Source organism: Anas acuta, chromosome 10 (assembly GCF_963932015.1).
Source record: "Anas acuta chromosome 10, bAnaAcu1.1, whole genome shotgun sequence".
Classification (NCBI taxonomy): domain Eukaryota; kingdom Metazoa; phylum Chordata; class Aves; order Anseriformes; family Anatidae; genus Anas; species Anas acuta.
The window spans coordinates 3,516,820-3,534,162 of NC_088988.1; the positions used below are offsets into that span (position 1 = coordinate 3,516,820).

The window sequence follows — 17,343 nt, forward strand, 5'->3', positions numbered from 1 at the left end:
ACTCTTGAAAATTGCTATGTTTAGCTTCTGCCTGTTGTAACATTTCCATCATGATCAATGCCACCTAAAATAATTATAAAATTACTTCTTTCCAATTTCTCAATAAGGAAGACATCAGTTAAATTAATACACAAATCAGGCAGTGATGAATACAATATTCTAAACTGGATTTATTTGTTCCAGGCATTAATGTAATACATAAACACATTTAATGAAAAGGGGGTAGGGAGGGAAGGAGGAAATATAGTAACAAGTAACCCATTAATAAAAACAAAGCGAGTCTTTGAAATTTGTTTTATACTTACACATGAAAATGTCCCCAAAAGTTAAGTAGCTGTCAGTCAACATAGCAAGGATTTCAGATATAAAAAAAACCAAAACAAAACAAAAATCAACTCGTTAACGAGTTTGTCATAACCAAATTTTTTTTTTTAATTTTAGTTTTTAGAATTAAAAAAATGAATATCAATTACCTCATGCAGTGTACAAAAGCTTTAAAACAAATCCATTAATGCAAATGAGACCAATTCCTTCAGCTTTTTTTTAAAAAAAAAAAAACTTAAGGAGTTTCCCAAAATTCATTTCAACTCGTTTTTTTTTCTTAGCACTGAAGAAGACACCTGTGACTTCCTTGCACTTGAAGTTTGTTCAGAGGTACCTCTTCCAACACAAATAGGTTCTTGCAACGTGAGACTTCTCTGCATTACAAGAGGTTCAAATGATGGTAAGTGCAAAAATGTTCTCTTAGTGTTTTCCAATTAATGAGGTAAATAGTTACCAAAATAAAAAAAAAAAATACAACCTTAAAAAAAATAAAATTGGGAGGGTAGCAGGATATTAGCAAGGTATCAGCCATATGTACACCAGGTGGAAAAAGGGGCAAATGTGAAATATGGGGCTATGGCGCGCAGGAGAGAGGTGCAGGAAGGACTGAGAAAATAAAAAATAACTACAATCAATTGTTCCCCGGCAGAACTTTAAATCAAACCACTCAACAGATCCCCAATAGCTGAAAATAAACCGTGTTTATTAGCGTGTCTGGCGAGCTGGGCTGTCAGTGCAGAGGCCGTCCGCTAGTTACAATTATAGCTGACTGCCTGACAATGCTGGGAATGCAAATGCTGCTCTAACAGCTGCAGCACATCCCAACCAACTACACAAAGACTAAAAGATCCGTCAAATTAGGAGTTCCTGACAGCAACAACAGGGCCACAAGAACGGAGCGGTAGCCTCCGTAGTAAATAATATAATATATGGCAAACAAGAGACTGGAGTTAGCAAAATGCGTTATAAAAAAGTATAAAAGTTTTTAAAAACTTTCTAAAAACTTATTTTGGGGAAGGGGGAATCTTAACTCTGTGGCCTGGCATTATTACAGTAACTGAAGTGGTTGTATCAGATTGCTGGTGATCGACTCCTTGTGAACAAGAGGTACATTTGTAAAACGCCCCAGGGTGAATGCCTGCAAGCTGGCCAGACAGTCGGGGAATTTTAATATCTGCAGCAGAATCAGCTGTGTTTGTAGAGGGTGAACCAACACTTGGGGCAGAAATCTCTTTACTTGGTATGCAGAGGATAGTGTGACACAGGATCTAGCAGATTTTAGTTTGGTCCTGCTGTCTGGATCCCAAGTATGGTCCCGAGCATATTTTAGGTTTCTTCTTTCAGAACCCACTAGGGAAAGGCTCTGTTGCACACCTGATGGCGTGGGGTCCCCACAAAACCCATTAGAAAAGGCTACTCTCATGAGAAGCCAATCTGAATTTGAAAAAGGAGGAAAGTAGGAGCGACTAGCTCAGGCAGAAAGTGAGTTGCTTTTCCTCAGGATTGCTGAGCCCCAATTAATCATCCTGGTTAATCTGCTGCTTGACAGCGGACAAGTCCAGTACGGGCCCCTGCTCCCACTGGCTAGCAGCTGTGACCTCTGCGAGGTCCAAGTTAAATGAAGCAAATCCCAGCTTGTACAGCTGGGCAGGGCTGGGGAAGGACATACTCTTGCTTCACACTTAGCTAAAGAATCCTCCTGCCATTTCCCTACCCTCTGTACCCCATTAAAAGCAAACCCCAAACTCATAGCGAGCTCTATCGGTTCCGTCTGCTTTGAAGCTCAAAGCAAACTGTGCTGTTTCCATCCACATCCTCAAATCTTGTTTCAACTTCTTTAAAGGGGTTCCTCTCCCTCTTTCCAGGGCACATTTTAAAGCCTAAAAAATTCTCGCTATTGTGTCTAGATACGGAAAGTGTTGCAATGAGGGATACAAAAGTCACATTGCCCCCTAGATTTCAAAGCTCACCATGCTATCTGTCAGAGCCCAAACCAGCCCCAGCTATTCTCTGGCCACACAATAAATAAGACCCTCTTGATCTTAAGAGCACAGTGGAGTTTCTTGTGCTCTGAGCTGATCTGACCTGCATTCACCTGAAGAATATTTCCTTTGAACACTCACATGTTCCAGAAATCTGATACTAACAACTCAAGGACGTATTGGAAATGGACTTTAATGTTACAAAAATTCAAGACTTACAACATCGAAGATGTTTCATTTTTTCAGAGCAGTTCCTTCCAAGTTCCTTTGAAACGCTCTGTAACTTCCAACCGATCGCTTACTACTCTGCCCCTCCTCACCCTTGACATTATCATCTCAGCCAAAGATTCAACCTTATTTTAAAAATGTCAAGATAATATGACGTGTGTGGAAATGCCATGAACCACAGATGTAAAAGCCTAATCCTTAACATTCAGGAGATCAGCATAACCTCTTTTGCCACGCCATCCCTTATACAGTAGGAGGGACTTTTTGGTTTTTCTTGTTTTTTGCCTTAAATATGAGCTTAATCCAAAAAGCACATTCAACTGTACATTTCTGAGGCTTCAGAAGATGTCTTCCCCTCCCACCCCCCCATTTAAAAAGAAGAATAAAGAATCAAGGTTAGAAAGAAATGATAAATACAAGGTTCTTTCGGGGTCAACCACCAAAGGGTGGTTATCCAGAAGTAGTCATCTTCCTCGATCTTGATGCTTTTTTGTTTTTGTCTTTTTCTTTTTGTCCTCTGTTTTGGGTTTCAACGCACAGACACACGCGGACACACCAGCGATCGCTTTGGGTAGATCAGTTCCTTTGTACCACTTATTTTTCTCCTTATCATAAACCTGGACCGTCTTGGAGAAGACCGTTTCTTCCCAGCTGTAGCCTCCAAGTATATAAATTTTGCCTTCCCAAACAGCCACCCCTGACTCACTGTTAGCTTGCAGCAGAGGAGCAACTCTGGTCCACTGGTTACACTGTGGGCTGTAGGACTCCACACTCAAGATGTCAAAACGGGCCATGGTTTCTATGTTGTCGTCGCTGCCGCCGATGGAGTAGATGCTGTCCTGCAAGGTGCACATGCTGTGCCAGCCCCGGGCGGTGATCATCGGCCTCTTCTCCTCCCAAACATCCGTGCGGTAATCGTAACACAGAAGATTTTTTCTGTAGGGGCCAATCTGGTAGTCGTGGCCTCCCGAAATGTACACAAATTCCTTGTAGACTGTGCCGGCATGGCCGTAGGTAAACCTGGGACAGGCAACAGAAACAATCTGACTTTGTGCTGGTGGATTTCATCCAAATACACGAGCATTCAACAAGGACTGGTACTAAAGAAGAGAAATAAACAGTAACTACAGATGGAAGAATTCCTAAGCTGCTTAGTTACCCAGTAACTACTCTTATTCACACTGCTTCATGCTGCTCTGCAGAGTGTGAAGGTTTGACAACCACTTTTTAAGGCATCCTCTTCATACCTGGTTGCTACAGAGCACCAAGGTAAGACAACCACTTTTTAAGGCATCCTCTGCAGTGTCACAGAACAGAGGTAACCCAGAGGTGCCATGGCCTCCACTCCCATTTTCCTGCTCCAGAGCTTGGGTTGGATCAGTGTGAGAGTGTCAGAGAGGAAAAAATCCACATCTCAGCAAGGGGTTCTATGACAGAAAGAAGAAATAATCATGACACCTCTCAGACTTACCAGTAGCAATTAGCCAAGAAAAAACAACAACAAAACCACTGTTGCTGTTCCCTTTCACAGCTTCAAGGGTCATGAATTGTGTTTCTTGCCCACCAGTGTTCACAGCACCACGTATTCATGGTCATGACACACACAGTGTCCTTTTTGTGTGCCATCTACCTGCTCTACCACTTCTGCTTCACAGGTGATAACTTCTCTGGTCACCCCACGACAAAGGAACAGACTTTAAGCAGAGATCACATTTCAAATAAGACAAAATGAGATGGCAGAAGCCAACTTCACACACGCCGTTTCCACAGGGCAGAGAGAAAACCTCTTCGATGTATAATAAAGGCACTGCAAACCTAATTGTTGCGGCTGTTAACTTCACACTAGGATATTTCTGACTGAGACCTTTTGAGCTCTTGGAACACTAAGGGAAGGAACAACCTCGGCCTCCTTGAAGATACCCTTCCTGCACATACCTTTTTTTCTCCTTTTTAAAAGAAATAGCACCAGCCACAGCAAACTGGCTCACACGTTGACACAAAGAGCCCAAACAATTTAATACCCACAGGGCTGCAGAGCAACATACACTTCATGCTGCACTCCTGAGCCTCTGCTACCATCCTTTGTAGTCAAGGACTCAACAACTCAACCTCTATGGCAGACAAACCTACGTTAGCATTACTTGAGCCTGGAATGCTTTTGAACTGTGCCTGAACATGCTCAAAACTCGATGTGGATAGATCCTTAAGCTGTTTTCATTTTGTACTGTAATAGTTCATCTCAGCTACACAAACTGTATCATAGCTGCTTCATCAAAGAAGTGCCAAGCACTTCTGTGCCAGGAGAAAAGGTGGAATAGAAAGAAAACCCACATTTACCCTTAAAGCATGATACTTCTGAGAAAAGCTAAGATGTTTATTATCCTGTATGCCTACCAAGGCTTCTGATCCCTGACCAGTGTCTGAATCAGATATTTTAACAAGCTCCTGCTACAAGAAACAGAAAAAAACCTTGACACACTTGGCCTAAGAATGCTGAGCGGCCAGGACAGGCATTGCAGCTATGGGGGCTGAGCACCATCCCTGGAGACCTTGAAGAGACAACTTACCCTGCTTCTTAGCCACTCAGAAAAATGAAAAAAAAACTAAAAGGACTAAGGCATAGTTATGAGATCTTAACCAAAAAGGCAACTCAGAAATTCCACAGCTCGCAATCTGCCTACCCGTGGAAGAATGTAACTCGTGCCTGGTGCGCCTGTTTGATGTGAAATTCCCTGATCACGTGCCTGCCTGTTTTGGCACCTGCCAGAAATGCTGTGGCAGGTGTAGCGTAGAGAGATGCTGCTCTACCTTGTTTGTGGTCTCTTAGGAACAAGAACTGGGAGCATAAACCTCCAGAGGCACACAGGCAGGTTGTCTTTGCTTCTTTATGTACACAGGAAGGGGTCTTAAAAGGTAGAGTACTTATCTGGGAAGTAAGGATGGACAACGCTTGAAAACAAGCAAAAATAACAACAAAAAACACCCCCACCACCAACATAAAGCATAAGTTATGAAAAACTCCAGTGACATTTAGAGAAGCAGACTAAATATTTTCCTCCGCTACCAGGAAAGATAATTCTCTCCACATAAGCAAGCAATAGGCACTCCCTCTCAAGCACAAGCAGTGTAGCATAAACAGCCTCAGAAAAAGCCCCGATGCTTTTCTTTATCCCCTCAATCAATGGGTACGTCCAGCAAACAGCAATAGCTCCGACAGCAATTGGAAAGAGGCAATCATATCTGAAGCACAAAATTGCCCATCAAGTTGTTGTTTTCCAATACAGGGAGATCATCTGGTGAAACAGGCGAGAGGTGTTTCACTCAGCCTCATTTCTGAAAAGCCCATCCACGACTGCACATACCTGGCTTCACGTTAACAGAAAACTGCACAAAATATAGTGTGCAAATTGAAAAAAAATCAGTAAGAACCCTCTAGATAAGCCCTGTGGTTTGAACACCAGCATTTCCAAATCTGCAACAGAACAGGATGTGTCAATACCACGGGTCCAGAAACCCACTGACAGAAAGCAAAGAGCATTTTGGCAGCAGCAGCTACAGGAGTGGCCAAAAAAAATAATAGATAAAGGCATTAAGGAGAATGAAGTTTCAGTTCAGAATAACTATTAGAGTCAACTGCCAATTTTGAATTACTTTCCCAGACATAATGCTGCAAAAATTACAGCTTCTGTCACAGGGACACCATTCAGTGAGCCCCAGAGTATCTGGGATTTATTTTCTTAAGCAGGAGAAACGCCACACACGTGGCCCAGCCCGATAAAGCTTTGGGAATCCCCAGTTCCAAGCAAAGTCCTGGCAAGCTGGGCTTGCTCAGAATCCCAATGTCCACCTGTTGCAACCCAGCGAGATTATTCGTGACACGACTAGCAGAGCAGATACCATCATTTGTTAACCTGCTGCAACACATTTCCTTACACAGCTGCCGTCAGTTGTTCTGCCAAACTTTCACCTAGGGCCACTCCATTAATTTCACTGATGTCTGCAGCAGGCTTTTTCAAGGTCTGCTCAAGAATACGTTGCACAAACTTCTGCTCAGCCAAGCCTGGACTCACTGCTGTTCCCTTCTGGGCTAGAAACTACGGCAGCAACTGCTCCCAACGAGCCTGGGAAAGTGGCTAAAAGAGAGGACGTCTCCTAAGAATGGGAAAAGTATTGCACAGCCAAGGCCCTAATGAGCAAAACGCTTTTAGCAGACTTTGACCAGGTCTCACTTGTAGCAGACTTGGACTGTGTGTTTCGCTGAGTTGGCTTAGCTAAAGTTTTCCACGTTAAGCATCTGCCCCAAGATGCTGTGCTTTCCTCTCCGGTAAGACAGCACCGCTTCAGTCCCAACAGCTCAGCTCCTTCCAAGAATTTGGTCAGGGAAACAACGTGGTATTTTGGCCCTGTCAGGGCAGGGAGGAAGAAAAGAGGGAAAAAAAGAGCCTGAAAAGCTCTTCCTCAGATGAGCATTCCTGTTCCTGCGTACAGCTCCGTGGATGCAGAATCAGGCAGTGGACAGGAGGGCTCTGTGTCAAGGCTGCAACCATCGCTGTTCCCCTGAGAATCTTCCCACTCAAGGCAAGCTATAACCCTTGGAAAAAAATCATTAAACCTTTTCTGCATGCTCAGAGTAGAATCTTTAACAAACGTAACCTCTGAGAGTCCAACACCACGCAACTCAAACCAAACTATGTAAGACAACTCCCTAGAATGACTTAACAGGAGCCTTTTGCTTCAGCAACTGCCTGGAAAACTATTCCTTGGCTTAGTACAGCCAGAGAAAAAAAATCCAGAGCCATGGGCAGAGTGCCTGCTTCTGGTGGCCATGCACCTAGGAGGACAAAAAGCTGCACATGTTCTCTTCAGAGGGAAGATGACAGAAGAATGCAGGAAACCAAAAGGCTGTACAAAGACGTGTTGCCTGATCAGACAGCTGGGATGCAGAGGACTGGAACCTCTAAGTTCCTCTATGTGAGGAGAAAAGACTCACTTAGATCTCAGCTGGGGAAGATCACAGAATGGTTTGGGTTGGAAGGGACCTTAAAGATCCTCAGTTCCACCCCTTTATCATGGGCAGGGATCCCTGCCCCAGTCCAGGCTGCCCAAACTTCATCCAGCCTGGCCTTGGGCGCTGCCAGGGCTGAGGCAGCCACTGCTTCTGGGCAGCCTGAGCCTCACCACCCTCAGAGTAAAGAGTTTCTTCCTAATACCTAACCTAAATCTACCCTCTTTCAGCTTAAAGTCATTACCCCCTGTCCTATCACTACATGCCCTTATTAAAAGTCCCTCACCAAGATGTCCTTTGGGTTAAAAAAAAAAAATGAGGAACAAAATCATATGATGGGAAGGAAAAGAGAAATCATATCGAGAACGTGCTGAAGGGAAGACAGGAGCACCCAGAAGCAAAACCAGCGTGTTTTCTCCAATCTTGAGCAGAGCACAGAATTCTCTCTCATCCTTCCACTGCTCTCAGCAAATACAGCTGAAGTACATCAGCAAAGGACTGCCCAGACCCCTTCCAGCAGCCAGCCACACCTCTCCGAGCTCCAGCAGCATTTGCTTGTCTTTCTGTTTCGAAACACTTCTTCTTTGTTGCTCGCCTTTATGCTGATTTTTGCCTTTTGCAACCTGCATGAAGTTCTTGCCACTTTATTCCTGCTGTGTAGAAGAGCAGTGGTTGCTAACATTGTATTGCCTGACAGAAAAGCTCTCAAACAGGAGAGTACATTTAGATTTTCAGCCCTCTCTAAGTGTCCATTAAAATCTAACTTAAGCCATATTAACATGCAAGAGAGCAGCTACATGGGAAATTGGGAAACGAACCAGTTCCCTGTGCAGCTGCACAAACACCTGAGCTGGCACGGGGGACTGAGCGCAGGACCCAGACAGAGCAGGCAGGAAGAGAGGACACAAAACCGTTTCTTTGGAATGCAGCAGTAATTAAAAATAGTTGCTGTACTACAGCCTAACTCTGCAGTTTAAATCAGGTGATCCAACGTAAATGGGGTCTATGCAGGGGAACTTTTGCTAATCTGAGTGGATCAGCTGGGCAATTTCATGAAAAATTCACACCCCGAGAAAGCAAAGTTCATTTATAACTGCTGCAGCTGCAAAATTCCCAAAGCCAACACCAAGATTTTGGAAGGAACACAGAGGTGAGACTGCCCCTTTTCAGACAGCCAGCAGCCTGGCCAGCTTGGGCCAGCCACACGAGCTTCCCCAGGACCATTTATACACTGGGAAAAAGATATCCTTACCTGTTCTAAAGTGAGTGTTTTTTCTAGCAACATAGAAATCAGTCAGGTCACATCCACATTTCTTTGAAAATGCTACCAAAAAAGCTGTGCTACAATTTCTGTGAGTTGTTACCAGGCTCTCGCAGCCCATCCCAATTAACAGAAGGGCTTAGGAACAAAAGATTCTGTCATACACAGCTTCCCAGGAAAGAGCGTGGCGTTTAGCCTCGACTGTTAGATTTGCCTGTGTGAGCAGAAAGAAAAAGCATCCTGCTTCTTAAGAGCACTCGAGCCCAGCTGTTAGCCTGGCTCAGCCTCGCATTGCAGCACCTGCCCAAAATAGAACTGGGCAGCAGGCTTCTGTGCCCTCACTGGCTGCCTGTGGCTCTGCAGCTAAGGGAACGAGGGAAAAAGCCCCGAACTCCAATATCACACTGCAAGCATCTCGTCAGCGGTTCTGACAAGGAAGCAAGCAGTGCTGCTGAAGTTGCAGGCACGATGCAAATACCATCCGTTATAGCCAATGCCCCTGTCATTTTCAAGATTAAAATATTACAGAATCTGAAGAGCTGTTTGCAAATGGAACTCTGTCACACAATTTTTACCACTCAGATGTTGATTCAAGAATCAAGAGGTGACAATGCAAGACAAAACAAATTATAAAAGCCTCTGATCACCATCTCAACAGTGCCTCTGAAAAGACACAACTCCGAGTGACCTCAGGGAAAATATTTTGAGAACAGTGTGCAGAAATTTCAAGGTCTCTCCCTTCCATCCTTCAGATGTACCTCGGGACAGAAATTAAACCCAGTCAAGCTGACACGAAGAGCATTGCCTGGAAGAGATGGCTGCTCAAATAACCCCTGCTGATACGGTTTGTTACTTGCTGATAACATGATGCTGACAACATTTCTCCTTGCTTCCCTCCAAGGGATACCCATTCATCAGCTAAGTCACTGAGCTCCCGCCACTGCCAGTTCTCAAACACCTTTCCAAATGCCCCCGTTACCTCGGCAAGCCTGCTATATAGGACCACGAATCCTTCTGGGGGCTGTAGGTCTCCACAGAAGAAAGCGCCCCGTTTTCATTCCTGCCACCAACGGCTACCAGCATGTCGCCAATGGCTCCCAGGTAGAAATCTACACGACGCTGTCTCATGGAGGCAACCTGTCAAAAAACAACATGTTGACATCTTCAAGCATCTGGAAAGCAAGCCAACTTGACGTATATTCATGTCTGAGGATAGGATAGTTGCTTCTTCATGTTTATTATTTGAGCTACTCGTTTTTATCCATCATATTCACAAAATACTGTTGTTTTTCCTGCAGAAGCATGTTTCATAGCACCCCTTGTCAAAAAAGGGGACAAGAGAAAGCATCTGAGAGCCAGGACACTCTATAAATGCCTCAGCGTTACACAGACCACCTTCCAAAACTTGGCAAGTAATGTACATTGGAAGCAATCAAAACCACAACTGAATTGCACAGGATGATTGGCTGGAAACATAGGAACAACATAACATTTTACAGGTCCTGCACGGGCTGCAGGGTTTTACAGCAGGACTGTAAGTGGTAAGTGAATAACCTGTTCTAAGACAGAGCACAGAGACGCTTCACAAATGTCAGAGACATTTTCTTTTTGCATTAGACCCATTTTTGATTTAATTATGTAAGCTACTGCTTGGGAAAGATGAACTAAACGATCACCTCCAGGTTCATGTTAGCACTATTCCCAGAAGTAATTTAAAGGGTTGCAGGTGGAGGTTGGCCAGGAGTTTTATAATTCAGACGCCCACTTCCCAAGTGATGCTGAAAACCTCTCCCAAACACTCATGCTGCGTGCATGACTTAAGCATCCCCACTAGACATTCAAGTAGCTGCTTCTCCACTTCGGTAACTCAATTTTCTGTTTGCAAGTGTCGCTGCCCATTAGCTATACCTACATGCCAGCCCTTCCATCAAAAAGGAAGAAAACACCCTAAACATCAACAACTTTAGGCAGAGAAATAATACAGCTTAAGTCTCACCTTTATCCACTGGTTACAGCGGGGATCATACCTATAAAGGAGATTTGAAGCTGCATCCCCTCCGTTGTCCCTTGAAAAGCTGCCCCCGGCTATGAAGATGAAGCCTCCCAGGACTGCAACACAGTGGTGACTTCTCCTGGCTGGGAGAGGGGTCTCTGCTACCCACTGCCCCTTTCGCACATCCAGGAAGCAGGTATCGTCACTCAGTTCCAGGCACCGCTCGGAAACCTCCCCACCCACAAAGAGCAGCCTCTCCTCACAGGTCCGCAGAGCCGTCCGCTTGTTTTGCAGCACTGGCTGAGCGGTAACGTTGTTGTGGTAGTTCACTGCCTCCTCTATAAACCCCTCGCAGTTTGCTTCTTTGGGAAGGAGAGAGCACACAGCGGGCTTGACGCGGTGGAGGAGATCGCTTTTAGGTATCAAGGGGAAGTGGATGTTATCCAGAACCTGGTAAGCCTCGTTCTCCCTTTCTGGGTACTGGGTAAGCCACTGCAAGGCAGCCTGCAGCAAGTCATGCTCACACTCCTGCTGCACATTGCTGCTGTCCAGGTACTGGCACAATTTCTGCAGGGAAATGTTCTGCAGGAAGTCCGGGGTGAAGGACAGGGTGCCGAAGTTCTGCAGGATGAAGGAATCAATGTAGGAGTCAAGGCGCTTCAGGTTGTAGATAGAGGCGAGCTCCTGCAGGTACAGGTAGTTCTCCTCACTGACTTCATTCTCAAGGTACTCACAGCAGAAGTCGACCACCTTCCAGATCTGCAGCAGGTGAGCTGTTTCCAGCACGTAATCAATGTTGCCTCCATCTAAAGAGAGCTCGCTGCCATAAAGGAAGTCCACCACCGCCTTCAGACCGATGTAAGAGGCTCCAAAGAGCTCAACTTCTTTTTGGTGGGCTTCTCGCATGCCAATGGTGAACATGGAGTTGAAGTAGTCACTGCAAACAGCGAGGAGGTTCCGATGGGCAGGGACCCTCTGCTCATCCACCACGAGGACAATATCGCAGAAGAGGCCTCGGTGCCTCTGCTCATTCAGACTCTGAAGGACCAGACTAGAGTGGTCGTCCCATCTGTACACCTGGAATAAACACACAGGAGTACCACACGTTGTCTTCACCAAGATAAAAATCAGTGTTTGCAAAGCATTTTCCCCTTTGATATATTCAAACAGAAGAAAAAGTTATTTATGTTGTACACAAATAACAAATTCTGATTTGAAGCAATTGGAACACAACATATTACCAGCCCAAGCTCCTCACCTTTACTTTGAATGGCCTAAGCAGAATCTTCCCACTTCCTACTACCCATTTTTGATATAATTCACTCCTACTTCCTCCACCACACTGAATCCAAACCTCCTCCCTGATGATTTATACAGGCTGAGTTTTCTGAAACTCTTCCACTCATTGTCTTCCAGACATCTTGCTGACATTTCCTTTCTTTTTTGTCCCTCAAATGACTTCTTCACAACTAAGCTGCTTGCTAAGTATCTGGAGTGGGAGACACACGCAGAGCAACACGCCAAGTTTTCATTCAGCCCACGTTAGTGCTTTCTTGACAGCTACCCCCTCCTAAATCTTGTCAGAACTGTGCATTGGTGAGCTCGTTAGGGTAAAAGTCCTCTTTCTTTCCATATTATTCCAGACACACACACTGCATTCAGAAATAATAGCTGTTTATTTATGTGCAAAGCCACACATGTGGATGACTTATCCCCGTAAGACTACTACACGCTTCCAGAAGCCAAGGTAGTTTTTGTTTTAACAAATGCAACTTTGCAACAAATGAAAAAAATTTTCTTTTAAAGACAAGGGAAAATGCCTTCGGAATGCGTCTGTTGAGTGCCCTTCTGGGACCGTTCTGGTCCAGGCATTCTTCCCCCTAGCTCTGTACGTGCCATGGAGCTTCTGAGGCAGCCAGTGGTCCCTCCTTTCTCACAGACTCATGTTACCAGCCTTAAGAACCACCAAAAGGAAGATGTCTTGTTACCCCTTGAATGTCCTGCACAGCATTTACTGAAGGGGCTGTTCGCTCCAGCATGTCAAGTGATACTGTTTTTAGGACCATCCTACAGAGGGAATGGAATGCTCTATGGTACAGTCAGTTACCTTGTGATCTCTCTTACTAAAAGCCAGGTTAAGTTAAATGCAAATACATAACTTTAATTACCAAATCCAAAACAGACAGAGTTGCAGAGCCTGTAAGAACATGCAGAAGAAACCAAAGGGGGTGGAAAGGAAGCACACCTTTATGTTGTACCAACAGTAGCTTTAAACAGCTCTGGTTGTAGGACTCTGAATCTTGCCCGGTTCTATACCTTCAGACTGCACTCCTAGAAGTAACACCCCGAAAAGGGGCCTCAGTCCATATCCGTACTGGAAACAGACACACAGATGGCCTGAGGTCTCTTCAAGCCTCCCAGACATTCAGCCTTTCCTTTCCCAGACTGCTGCTCCTCCCTTACTGCTTTAGAAGTCCTAAATATCCTTGGCGTTCCCAGCTTCCTGAGCAGAAAGCACATGATGATTTCTGTCTGGCTAAGCCATTAATGGCTTGGTTAAATCATGGTGAGACAACTTCTCTACCCACCTGGATGAGAAAAGTTCAAGTCCTAGAGCCAATTTTTTTTTTCCCCTGCATGCAACCTCACTCTAGATACACACTCTGGGTTTAATAATTTGGTAATTGTGCTTTTATACAACCAGATAACCAGGATTAACGTGCACAGCTCACCACTGTCCAGACATGATGGCAGCCAATCACCCAGAGCTAATACCAATTTTGAGAGCCTGACCTCCCACGTCTGCCTTTTAGCAGCTGGTAGTATACTGCCAGGCAGTCTGCCAATGATCAGACCCAAATTAATAACCAAATGTGCTGCAACAGAGAAGGTTCAGCCAGTGCAGAAACATTTCCATTCAGCAAGACAAGCTTCCACAACACGATGCATTACAGAAGCAGGCTTCTATAACAAAACTGAGCCTGTTCATTTACTTTGAGGATCAGGTTCTGAATTTGTAGAAAAAAAACAGCCCTTTGTACACCTGGCAGGCTCAGAAAGGACCTGCAGGGGACAAGATTGTTCCCTGAGAGCTTATGCTTTCTCACCTTAAAGCTAGTCCTGTTCCCCACCCCAAAAACAACAAAAAACCTAGTTAACGTTTATACAGGAATTTGCATTTTCCACCAAACTGGAAAACTGCAGGGCCGCTTAATAATCACGCTGTATTTGTTGACACTTCGGGTCAGGAGGAAGTGCAGCATGCATCTGGGCCTCTGTCTGCTTCTCTGTTTAGACGCCGACTAGAAAGGAAGTTTTATCAGATGTAGCTTCCCAAATGGGTGCTCTTACTGTGATATCCAAGTGGCTTCTCTTTAGTTTTGCTTATGCTCTTTTCTAAACAATGGAGACCAAGCTGCCAAAAAGCCTTCTGCTGGCCTAACTTTGTACACGCAAGTACACAGAGTTAAACCGATACAACTGGAGAGGCTTCAATAAATTTAAGTTTCCTGGGCCAAAACTCTTTAGTCTGCCTCATCATATGCTCTGAAATTAAAATGGCATCTAGGGCATAGACAACAAAGTAACCTCCACTGAATAATAAACTTGCCAGAGAGATGTGACAGAGAAAAGTATGGGTTTTGAGGACTGTGAAGTTTTTATCTTCATTTTTCTTAGCTTGAGAAATGAAGATGCCACACAGTAGCCCAAGCAGAGCCCAAGGGGTGGAGGAGGTGGGAAGATGAATAAACGTGGCAGAGGACAAACCATACGTTTGTGGCAACTGCGATAAAGGAGAGGACAACAGACACTAACTGACATCTATCTCATAGCACCCTATTCCAAGCCTGACTCATAGGGCAAAGTCATTATATTAAACCAAAAACATCTTCCCTCTTGTCCTTGTAAGTGGCTGATCTCTCTCTAATATCCCCTGATACCACCATCGTGCATAACAAGATTACACCAGCCCGAAGAGCTGCCAGAGATCCCTGTTTACCTAACCGGCTGTGGAGTCAGCAGCATAATCCTGACCACAAATACATATAACAACTTGTACTCCTCAAATCCTTGTTGCCATGCAGAACTGCTGCTACTTCAGAAATCAAGCTTAAGACTACGCATGGCACTGGATGGACTCGGAATACATTAGCATATTTCAGCCACTTAGCACGTTCCTTCGTTCAGCGAGCAAATAACATAAGCTGATAGCTGCACATTCCAAAACCAAGACAATTTTTATATTAAACACAAACAGCTTTCTCAAGCTATTTATACTCCGTAGAACAGCTTTAGTATTATCTAGTAACTCTAAGTTTAACAGATAGTGACAGCTGTTGTCTTAGCAAGAAAATAAAACAATGCTGTCAAGTTAATTAATTTTTAATGTGATGAATTACTATTAACATTCAGAATAAACCACTTAAATGGCAGACAGGACCAGCACTCAGGGAAAGACTATATTGCTAGGGATGCTTTTAAAAATTAGTTCTGTTTACCTATTATCATTTATTATTATTGCTTTTAAAATTTTAACTTCTTTTGGATTCAAAGATCCAATTTCTTCAGATTGTTAATGCAGTACCACTGCTCCCAGGGAAGCAGAAGAAAAGGAGATCTGTCTCATTCAACTTTGATAAGACAGATACTGGCACTGAAACTCAGCTATTCTAGCAACTCTTGGTAGCACCACGTTTGTTCTTTGCAGCACCTGTAACCTAGTGCTCACACTAGAGCTGAAGAGCAGGTGTCACTGGTATGAAATAAAGTGAACATCATAACTACTGCTTATATTAACATTTTATAAAGCTCAGGCCATCACCCTAATTCTGGATGAAGGGTCACTTACGATGGCCTTCTGTGGATTCCCAATTGGGACCACGGTATTTTTCAGACAGAGACCCCTTACAAAGAAAATTAGCCTTGCAAACCCAAGAGAATATCCTGAGTTCACCAGAATTGCTACTGCTTATGGGATCAAGGCTCCTGTTTTCTACAAAACATAGATTAAATCTGAAAAGCAATCCTAGCTTTGCTCCTATAACTAGCTTTGATTTTAAGAGATGTATCAATATGTAAAATTCCTAAAATAAACACCTCTCTTTTAATGACTGAAGTTTTGGTGTAGAGAAAATACTGTGCTGTGATGATGTGGGTTTCTTTTTTAAGTTATGAGTCATGATGAGCAGATGCCCATTTGCTGCTGCTGCCTTTTTTTTTTTTTTTAATCACTAGGTAGCAACTTCTTATTTCAAAAATACGGCTGCAGGTAGACCAGGGTTTTTATACCTGCTTTTAAAAGCTCCGAATATTCGCCTTCCTCCAAAACTGGCCATCTAACAGAGAACCTTTCACCACTCTTGTTTATTTTTGCAACTTGTTTTTCAGTATGCAACAAGAAAACACACAGACCTTTGAGGATTCACTTATCTTGTGTGGGCGACAAATCCTGGTCTGCCGGGTTCCCTCCATGCCGGGCTGATCCGCAGTACTTCTAGAACAAAAGCCAGAAAGTTGTTAGCAGCGCACCGATCGTTGCAAGGTGCTAAAAAAACATATTGAATAAATAACAGAAAGGATTATGACTGACTGCAGCTCGAAAATGTTACGGCATAAAAAGCCAGGTGTTTTCCCTTCCCGGAGGGATGCTCACCCCTCTCTTCACTGACGTTTGTTGGTGTCAACAAGTTGGGGTGCGCTAGGCTATCACCGAACATGAGCGCGTGAAATATCGATGCTGCAGCTCGGCAAACCTGGGTTAGCTCCTACAGCTTTGCCAGAGGCAAAAATCGCTGCTTTGTGAACAGTGCCACGCTCCGGACCCAGAAGGGCAGCTTCTCCTGGGGCACCCAGGGGCACCCTGAGGCACCCAGGGGCACCCACAACTTTCCGTGCCCTCTCGCCCCCAACCCTCGGTCCTCCCCCCCGCAAGGAGCTAACCCGGCCTCAGGCAGAGCCACCAGAGCTGCATCCGCTGCGGTTTTGGTTTTTTGTTTGTTTGTTTGTTTTTTTCCACGCCGTTTCAGTCACCGACCAAACGAAGGCGAGCGCAAATAACGGGGCTGCGAGGCAGGCCCCAGGGGGCGGCGGCAGCTCCTGAGGGGGCCGCTCCTGAGGGGGCCGCTCCCCGCAGCCCTCCCCGGCCGCCTCCCCGCCCAAACCGCGGCCCTGCGGCCGTTCCTGCCGCTGTCCCCGCAACGTTCCCCGCCCGCCGCGGCCCGGAGAGAAAGGGAAGGAAGGAGGGAAGGAGGAGGAAGGGGAGTTACCACAGCGCCGCGTCCCCACAGGCTGCGGGCGGCCCCGCCGCAGAGCCCCCCGCGGCGGCGGTGGCTGCCGCCTTCCCCCGGCCGCCCTGCGCGGCCATGGTTCGCCCGAGGAAATGCCGGCCGGAGGGAGGCAACGGGCGGCGGGGAAGGCTCGGGGCAGGGCGCTGGGAGGTGCCACGGGGGCCGGGCCACGGCTCCGCCAGCCCCGCGGCGGGGAAGGGCGGGCGGGAGGCGGCTGCCGGGGAAGGCGCCCCCCGAGCGGTGAGGAAATGGCGGCGGGGTCC

General features: G+C 45.5%; 1 protein-coding gene across 3 annotated transcripts; it reads right to left on the reverse strand.

Moving 5' to 3' along the window:
- Positions 1 to 550: 550 nt before the first annotated feature.
- KLHL36 (kelch like family member 36) lies at positions 551 to 17,223 on the reverse strand. Of its 3 annotated transcripts, none has more exons than XM_068693273.1 (5): positions 17,060 to 17,223; positions 16,206 to 16,284; positions 10,797 to 11,870; positions 9,780 to 9,937; positions 551 to 3,554 (listed from the first exon to the last, which is right to left on the reverse strand). In XM_068693273.1, the coding sequence occupies exons 1-5, from the start codon at positions 17,155 to 17,157 to the stop codon at positions 2,999 to 3,001; spliced, it is 1,965 nt and encodes a 654-aa protein (XP_068549374.1). In that variant the 5' UTR covers positions 17,158 to 17,223; the 3' UTR covers positions 551 to 2,998. The 3 variants fall into 3 exon arrangements, with proteins under 3 accessions (XP_068549374.1, XP_068549375.1, XP_068549376.1); XM_068693274.1 differs by having other exon boundaries at positions 16,206 to 16,287; positions 17,060 to 17,217; XM_068693275.1 differs by lacking the exon at positions 17,060 to 17,223 and adding an exon at positions 16,734 to 16,990 and having other exon boundaries at positions 16,206 to 16,287.
- Between the last annotated feature and the right edge of the window lie 120 nt (positions 17,224 to 17,343).